Raw genomic sequence first — 9786 nt, forward strand, 5'->3', positions numbered from 1 at the left:
TTCTTCTAGTTCCTCACTGTGGGTGGAGCAGTGTGTGGGAAATATTGCACATTACTTTCAGTGTATGTTCGATTCCAGACCGTTCAAGCCCACTGAACAATGAGTCCAATTATTATTTCTGACCAGATGAGATCATATTGAGACTGTGAGGATTTATCTCTAACTGACAGAAGAGGGACTCCGTTTACATGGACACCAGGAGTCCGACTGTTGACCTTATTAGGAAGGACACATTATTTTAAACACTAGCAATATTCATTAATCCATAAAAAAAACTTTTATGTGAGCTCTCTGGCTGTAAAACCATCCACAGCCTCCATTAAGTATTTACAGATTTATATTCACTCAGTTATATTTTACATGTTTATACGTTTGATTATTTACTCCAGCATCTTTACAACAGTTCAAATGATTAACTGAATCTGCCTCACTCACCTGTACCTGAGTCCAAGTCCTTCTAGCCTCTGATTGGTCAGTTCAGACACATGTGACATTGAAAAGAGGAAGTAGGTTGTGAAGGTGCTGAAGGTGGAAAACAGTGAAGAGCGGCTGCTTGTTGTGACTTGGAATTAATATATAGCTGTTGTCTTTCCTGCGTATGTGTGTGTGTTTGTGTTAAGCCAATCGTTATTGAAGTGTGTATTCACCAGCGACACTCAGTGTGTGTTATTAGTGTGTCTGTGTGTGTTCTTGTGTGTGTCCACTTTACGCCGTGTTTATTCGGCCGTGATTTAGGCCACCGAGAGTGAAATAAAAGCCGCCGTATATCTCTCTGTTCCTATTCTCCGTGTCATTGTGTGAGGCCGTTTGTTGCTCCATAAATCAGAACGGTTCAATACAAATCCGTCCGTTTAAAAGGCAGGAGCTATAATGAATTCCCCGGCTGACAAACACGAGGCAGAGCTCTGACTGATGATGCTTTACACCTTGATGTGTCTGGCAGGGGCAGCTAAGGTCTCCGTTACCTTCTGTGACTCCTCGCTGCTTCTCATCATCCAATTACACAAGGCCACCTGATCGGATGAGGCAAAGCAGCGTCACTGCACTCTCCTCATGGTCAACAACTCCCAGAAAGAGACGCAAACCAACAACAACTTGACCTCAGTGAAAAGTTGTGTCAGTGTAGATAAAGTCGACTTTTCTCCTCACTCATTCTGGCAAGAATTACACACTTATACACAACTAATGGGTTTAGGTCCTCATATGAGTGTGTGAAATTTGGGGCAGCCTGATTGCACTTAAGGGAACTATTGGGCCTTGTTGATTTAGGCCTTTAAATGAGGCTTATTGTCAATAACCAAATACAGAATAACACCAGGCGTGTTATTGAGTTTGTCTTTAATCTGTGATATTATCAGTGTTATTTAAGGCAACCAATCAGAAAGTATTAACATTAAACAGAACCAAAGAATTTCAGCTTTTTGTAATTGGAAAAGACAAAGTTTATGTATATAGTCATATTTATATTCAATCTTCCTGTGGATGTGGATTTTCAGCAGTAAATGGTTGTGCAAAGATTATTGTGTATTTGTCGAATTACAGCTTTGTCCTTTAGACTTTAATTAACACAAAACTTTTTACCCAATTATTTACAGAATATAACTTTGTTAAATTCCAGATATCAAAGACTGTACTTCTCAGTCTCAAAGTGACGGCCACAACTGCAACGAGCTGCATGAATCGACATTTTCTGAATGTGGCTCCTGGAAAGAACTTCTTCATATGCAAATAAGCAATTAGGTTGAGTCGTTCATTTGTTCATCAGCCGCCTCGATCCTCCGGTTTCTCTCCAATTCCCCCCGCGCCATTTTACCACCGCACCACTTTCAACCAGCACTTCCTCTTTCTGCATCCGCCTTCATCTTCCTTTCACCCCCCACCCCCAACCCTCCTCTCTCCCATATCCCCTGTGGTGTTGACCATGTGCGAATGGGTCTGAATGATGGGTGGGAATGAAGCAGCACACAGCACACACACACACACACACACACTTGCACACACATACTGTATGGTCGAGGAGAATGAGTCACTCTGCCTGACACACGCTCGTAGGAGACTGCATCCTAGTCAATATTACACACACACACACACACACGCACACACACACACCTCCACTTCTACCGACACACATATATATAAACAATATAGATAAAGGTGGCTGAAGGCTTTTACTTACACCCATGATTGATCGTGTGCATGTATCAATTTAATGAGCTTGATTCGCACGTGTGTGTGTGTTAGTGTACACTTGATGTCGCATTTTAGAAGCTGTGTGTGTTTTTGTATTCAAAGTTGTGTGTGTGTGTGTGCGTGTGTGTGTGTGTGTGTACTGGGTGTGATAAGGCTTTTCATTAGTGTTTCCCACACAAAGCCTGAAGGCTACAGCCCTGCATCATCTGTCATCTGTCTATCTCTCCCTCTATCTTTATCTCTCTTTCTCTCAGTCTCTCTATCCCTCTATCTCTGTCCCTCTCTATCTCTATATATCTCTCTATATCTCTCTATATCTATCTATCTATCTATCTATCTATCTATCTGTCTGTCTGTCTGTCTGTCTGTCTGTCTATCTATCTATCTATCTATCTATCTATCTATCTATCTATCTATCTATCTATCTATCTATCTCTCTATATATTTATCTATCTATCTATCTATCTATCTATCTATCTATTTATCTATCTATATCTCTATCCCTCTCTATCTCTCTCTATCTCTCTATCTATCTATATCTCTATCTATCTATCTATCTATCTATCTATCTATCTATCTATCTATCTATCTATCTCTCTGTATGAACCACCCTCTCTATCTCTCTCTCTGCTTTCAATGTTATTTCATGTCTGTGTACAGGATGTCAATGTTCACTGAAGAGTCATTGTGGACAAAATCCTTAAATCAAACACACAATTCATCTGATTAGTCCTTTAATTAAAAACACAACTGACTCATTATTTCAATTGAAGACAGTAGTGGTGACTGTAGTTGCTCCTCTTACCTGACACAGCCAGTGGCTGCTGATTTCATGTCAAGAGACAATGTTCACAATTTGATTTTAATCTATTTATTAATTGCTTGTTTTGATTCACTGACAATGAGGAAACAACACCTTCAAGAAAATGAGCAAAACCAGCTCAAGAAAGAAATGTGCAGACATCTGACCTGCAGCTGTCAGAGGATAAAATACTGAAAACCAGGATGATGGGTTGAACGAGTTATTGCAGATCGATCCACTGAGGATTTGTCTGTGTGGTTAATAATATTCCAAATTGAAATGACTGCTGTAAATCCATTGTTTTTAATTAGCAGAAATATAATTTCACTCACTCACGATTTTCCTCTTGTGTGACATTAAAGATCTGAACTGAACGGATTTGTGTTTCTCCGCTGCAGGAACATTCAGAGGAGTGTGTAAGAAGATTGATCACTTCCCAGAAGATGCTGACTATGAAGCAGATGCTGCTGAATACCTCCTCCGTAAGTCTGATATGAACACACACACACACACACACACAATGCATGGACACAAGTGTGGATATCCATTGTGTGCATGAACTATTGGTGGTTTGAGTCATGTACACACAACGGAGTAAATCATTGTAGATCAGATAAGATGGAGAGTGAATAGATGGATGTCAGAGACCCTGTGTGTATTGCTTAGCGTTCACCTGCAGAAACAAGCAAGACGGATGGACAGAGGGTGAAACGGGGAGAACAAGAGATATAAACAGATGCTGGAGTTTTATCTACAAATACATAAGAAGAACAAGAAAAAAAAGACATTGCCTTGATAAGAAAATGACAAAGAATAAAAGAGGAAGCGCCTTGTTATTTCTAGATACATCAAAACAGTAATAGGACAGAAGTAAAAAATGATGCGGCCACAAAGATGGAGAGAGCGGAGGAGGCTCTCTCCGTTTCTCCTCCCTCGGTAAACATGGAGAAAAGATGGACAGAATGAGAAAACGGCAACAAGAAAGAAAGAGAAAACAGATTTAGCCTGTGCCTATTTCTCATTGCTCCACTGAACACAGAACAACATCCCCAGAGGCGGCCAATTAGATCGCAGGCCTCAGAGCCGGCCAGCCAATGGGGAGCGGGAACCTAGTGACCGGCATTTCATACAGCCCAGGGGTGTGGGCCAATGGGGTGGGGTCTGTACACTCAACCGCACCACGCCATTGGTCACAGCAGCTGTCCGTCACACAGGATATGCTATGGAATGTGATAAGAGAAACAAACGCGTAAAGAAATTACATTTACAATTAGCTGCTCGTTAAATACTGGAAAACGCTGATATATGCCGAAGTACCGCAATTACAAAAAATATATAAACATATGTAAATAGAAAGAAACGCACATCTCTGTTCTGCATGACAAGCTGTTTGCAAATATCCGTCAATATGCTGTCACACTGTGCTCACACACGGGGTCCTGGCAGAGATCTCACTCCAACTGCAGCCTCGCTTTCATACTCCGTATTTTGCCTCGCATATGTGTCAGTGCGACTCTCCATCTGTCTTGGTTTTTGTCCATCGTCTTGCTCTACATCCATCTCTCCTTCTCTCACCCCCACCCTCTACCCTCATCCACTCATCCTCTCTCTCCTCTCTCTCTCTCTCTCTCTCTCTCTCAAGTCCTCTGAATGCTTTAACATGTTCTGGATTCAGACTCAGTCAAGCATGTGGCAGCACGCTGGCTCGTGTGTTTGTGCATGTCTCAAGTGTGCATTTGTGCATTTGTGCATGTGTGTGTGTGTGTGTACAGTAAGTGACACATTTTTCGTTGTTTCTGCAGCACAGTGGATTTAAAATGGAACATTTACTTTGACACTAAAGTAGAGACTTTCATCTTCAAGAGAGTTTAAGAAAACTCACATTGGGATTTTAGGAAATCTGGTCCTTTAATACATTAATCTCTGAACCACATTTACATAGTGACCCTGAATAGTCTGTGAACAAACATGGACGACACGTCTCCACTTCCTCCCACGATCAGGAAATGAAACCAAATTATCCTGGACACAAACGTTGCCATTTTGCAAACTGTGATGTAGCGATCGGGGGAAGGGGCCACTGTCGACCAATCGAGTCTCAGCTGTCGATCATGATGTTTCATCCCTTTCATTAAATAACAAATTAAAACCAAACATATTTGAAAATTTATGATGATAATTACCTAAAATGACAAAAAATCCTATTAGAGTTGCACTTTTTAGTTTGGTCCATGTCCCGTCCAGTAACATGGAGAGGGCAAGGTTTATGACTTATACTGCAGCCAGCCACCAGGTGGCGATCAAGATGCTATGGGGAGCAGTCATGCTTATATACATTCGAAAGCTGCCACAACACAAACCAGCAGATTTACCATGAATTCGCAATTGAGTTAATTTAGAAAAGCAGCATCAACGATTTTGAGAGATTATTTTTACTTAAATTATAATATAGCAAGGCTTTTAATGATGCTATTCATCACAGGCAACACCTTCATTGTAGATAAAATATTGGTACACGGCAGAAAGTAGAACTTTATTTAATTTTAGGGTCATTTAATAAAGATATTACAAAACATGGTGTAAAAATAAATTAATACAAATAAGGAGTGAATGCAAAACAGAGAGATAATTGTTCCTTTCCTGTGATTCTCTTTTTAGTTCTCATCTTCCACCTTGAAATCACTAGGGTGCTCTCTTTTTCTAACACACTTCTGGAAACTAGATTCATACACACAATAACAACAGACATATATTTTGACATATATGTGCTTGTTGCATCAAACCCTCCACACTGGATTCTCACAATGTCATAAAGCTCCCTCTTCTACTCTGCAGCTCCAACGTGAATCATCAGTTTCATTCTGTGGAGCCTGAAATGCACCATGTTTTCATGTTGTGGTTTGGTTTGTGTGTGTGTTCAGGTGCTGTGCGTGCCTCCAGTATCTTCCCCATCATGAGTGTGGGTCTGCTGTTCCTGGGGGGGCTCTGCGTGGCCGCCAGTGAGTTTTACCGGAGCCGACACAACGTCATCCTCAGTGCAGGAATCTTCTTCGTCTCCGCAGGTTAGTGTCTCCACACGCACACGTGTGTGTTTGCGTGAATGTGTGTCTCTGTACTTGTTGTATAGCTGGGAAGTGCAGTCGATCATCAGTGCACCATTATATTAACAAGAAGTAGGTTCCAAGCAGAAAGGCATGTTTCTTTACTAAAGCCTTTTTAAAACCATAAACACAGAAACCACGGATATTAACGCAGATATCCCCACAACAAAAAGAGCTGATAATTATAATGTAATAGATAATGAATAATAAATTATTGAGTAAAAGTATTTTTGGGAAAAAACTACACTAACATACAAAAGGCGAACTCAAGGACATCCTTAGTTTGTGAGAGGAAAACAAACACACAGAAGGAGAGAGATAAGGAGGAAACTGGGACTCATGGAGGATCCATAACATCTGGAATGAGGCTCCACCAGTCAAGAGAGGGAGAGAGGCAGAGAGGGAGAGAGGGAGAGAGGAAGAGAGGGAGAGAGGCAGAGAGGGAGAGAGGCAGAGCGGGAGAGAGGCAGAGAGGGAGAGAGGGAGAGAGGTCCCGGGACAGACGATGGCCCTGAAGACAACCTGAGAGAGAGAGAGAGCGATACACACAACCTGGACAACAGAAAGGAATTCGATTAATTAGATGCAGAAGTTTTACAGGGACTCAACTGCATCACCATGACAAAACCTAGAGCCAGCATTGAGATACAAGGATGGTCACTGTAACGAGGATGGGGCTACGTTGTGTGTCTCTGAGAGTGTGTGTCTCTGTGTGTGTACCTGTGAGACCGTGCAGCCACTTGAAGCAGAGGACATGCAACACTCAAATATTTGTGGAAGGAGCCCGTCAGGCTTCTAAAACACACAGAGCGTTGAAACTGTGAACTGCAGCTGATTAATCAATCACCAAGAATACCACGGAGCCGCCGTGATGCACTGTGACGGTGTGAGAGAGCAAACACACACATAACACAGAGTCGCACACATAATCCGTCACATGGATGCTGACACTTACAGCCTGTCGTAAACACACACACACACACACACACACACACTTATGCTCTAGCCCCTGACACACAAAAGGCTATAATTGCTGTTCAGTGGGATGTGTAGGGTCCCATTAGGATTTGTCGTAAATTTATGAAGCCAAATTGGTAATTATTTACCACAATAGTGTGGGGCTGATTCTGGTTAATTACAGCTGGCTAATTGTCCCCATTCTGTGCGTTCCACCACACTGCAGGAACACTGTACTGTGGACTAATGATATGGAATAAGAGAGCCCAGCTGTGTGCAATGACTCTCTGCAGTGTTTCCATCGAGCTGCACTCCCCCCCCCCCCCCCCTCTCTCTCTCTCTCTCTCTCTCTCTCTCTCTCTCCGATGTCACGCTCTCTCTACTTTTCTTTTTCCTAACTGTCCGTCTCTCCATCCCCTCTCTTCTCTGAACCTGTTCTCTCCGTTTCACTCACTGCGATGGACGACGGCATCGGTCACACGTTCCACCTCCCTGCTCATGATTTAAGTGTTAATTAGCAAATGTAACAGGGGCCATAATATGATGGTGAACAAGGTGAACATTTTACCAGTAGCATGCTGGTAAAAGCTCCAGCTTGATGGGTGGATTTAATTCACAAAAGGATAGAAGACAATAAACCATTTAATAAGAAAGAGGGATATGGACGTTTCATCTTTTCTTTCCGTCTCTTTCAGGCCTCAGTAACATCATTGGAATTATAGTCTACATCTCCGCCAACTCGGGCGACCCGGGTCAGAGCGACAGCAAGAAGTCCTACTCCTACGGCTGGTCCTTCTACTTTGGCGCCCTCTCCTTCATCATGGCGGAAATGGTGGGCGTGCTGGCCGTGCACATGTTCATCGAGAAGCACCGCAAGCAGCGAGCCAAGTCCCGCACCGAGCTCATCAAGAAGTCCGCCTTCAGCCGCATCCCGTCCTACCGCTACCGCTTCCGGCGCCGCTCCAGCGTGCGCTCGTCCGAGGCCCCCAGCCGCGACGCCTCCCCCCTGGGGAAAGGTGGCTACACGGGGCCCGCCGCCTCCGAGATGCCCATGTACACGCTGAACCCGCGTGAGGCGGGCAACGCCGGCACCAAGCCGGGCGGCGGCATGGGCGGGCTGCTCAACTCGGAGAGGGAGTTCCTCCAGAGCAGCACGCTCACTAAAGACTACAACAAGGACCCCAACCGCAGGACCACGCCCGTCTGAGAGGTGCTGGCTGCAGAAATCACCCAATCAGAGTATCAAAGTGGAGGATGAGGAGAAATACACGGGGGGCGCGAGCAAAGGCAGGGGCCACGCAGGGTTACGGGGTGGGGAGGGGGTTTGATAAACTTCGACTGTGAACTGTGAACTTTTAGCCTTTGAACTGTGAATCCTGAGCCCTGTGAGAGATTCAGTGTGTGTAGCAGGGGGAGTTTCCAAAAGGAGAAGTTGTTCCCAGCTCCACTTTACCACATATCACTGTAGTTGTACCTGTGACTCCTTACACGTGAAGGCACATTCAATTTATGCTCATGACCTTTTGTGTTCATAGATTGGCTTCTAAAGGGGGAAACAGGATTGAACTCGACAAAAAAAAAAAGAAAAGCTTTTTGAAAGCATATCGTAAGTGGTTTACAGTCCCGGGGCAACTTCTCCTACAAATGAGAATAATGTGAAGTAAAGGAGAAGAGGGAAGAGGTGAGAGACCCTGTGTGATCTTTGACCCTCTGACCTCTGACCTCCGGACCCTTTGGATAGCAGCAGAGCCGGATCAGTGCAGGGAACAGGCCTTAAGGCACTGAGCTGTCTCTCTCATTAAGATGCTATTTAAAAAGTGAGGACGTTAACACCTCAGGAAGGGGATTGGTTCATCTTCAGTTCGGCCGGATTCGAAAACATTAAAAGTGAAGATGCGAGTTTGTCCATTTTACGGCAGCACATTTGCGGCACTACTTATTATTTCTACTCATATTGTATATATATACTCCTTTCATATTGATTTTTATTTAATCATGGAGACGCTCACTTCGAAAAAAAAAAACTGAACTGAAGCTGAATTAAGCTCCTTCCTGGTAACATTTGCCCCCATCGCTCTGATCCCAGGTCAGTAGTTAAACCTGCATACTGATTTTCTTCTTTCTGAGTACACACTGACTGCAGATTAGCCGTCGGCGGGGGGCGGGGGGGGGGGAACGGTGTAACTCAACAGAATTAATGAATCTCTTCTAGATGGTAATGTTAGATCATTGGTGCTTCCTTTTACTCCTGTTTTTTCGGGCACACAAGTCTTCTCTTGATTTAACTTATTTATTTTTCACCTGAAGCTTAAAGAGATGATCAAATACGTGTGCGTCTGTCTGTCTGCCTTCACTCGTCACCTTTCACCCTCCACATCTTTCTGTGTAGCCCCATCAGTCACCTCACTGCCACCCTCCACACCTCCTCTCACCCTCCTCCGTCCTCTGAGGGACACACGCCACTAGGTTTAGCCCCCCCCCCCCCCCCGTCTTCCGCCTGTGTCGCTCGTAGACTCGTTTCCCTGAGGTTGTTGGTTCAGGGTGCCGTGGAGGGGGAGACCACTGAGCTGTGAATATGCTTTAAGGCAGAGCCAAAAAAAAATAACTAACAACACATTTAACAGACAAAGAGATTTTTCCTTTTTTCTTTTTTGTATTGCTTGCCCACTACCTCTTAGTGAATATCGATCAGATTCATTAAATATAAAAGTTGTCTATTCTTGCCGGAAAAAACAA

General features: G+C 43.8%; 1 protein-coding gene across 1 annotated transcript in view; it reads left to right on the forward strand.

Annotated features, from left to right (window-relative positions):
* cacng3b (calcium channel, voltage-dependent, gamma subunit 3b) overlaps positions 1-8257 on the forward strand; it is a 16806-nt gene extending 8549 nt beyond the window's left edge. The window contains exons 2-4 of the mRNA XM_053442843.1: positions 3391-3474; positions 5914-6054; positions 7746-8257. Of these exons, the coding sequence (XP_053298818.1) occupies positions 3391-3474; positions 5914-6054; positions 7746-8257 (737 nt within the window). The remainder of the gene's footprint in view (positions 1-3390; positions 3475-5913; positions 6055-7745) is intronic.
* Positions 8258-9786: the final 1529 nt, after the last annotated feature.

The sequence above is a fragment of the Pleuronectes platessa genome, chromosome 16 (assembly GCF_947347685.1).
Source record: "Pleuronectes platessa chromosome 16, fPlePla1.1, whole genome shotgun sequence".
Lineage (NCBI taxonomy): Eukaryota > Metazoa > Chordata > Actinopteri > Pleuronectiformes > Pleuronectidae > Pleuronectes > Pleuronectes platessa.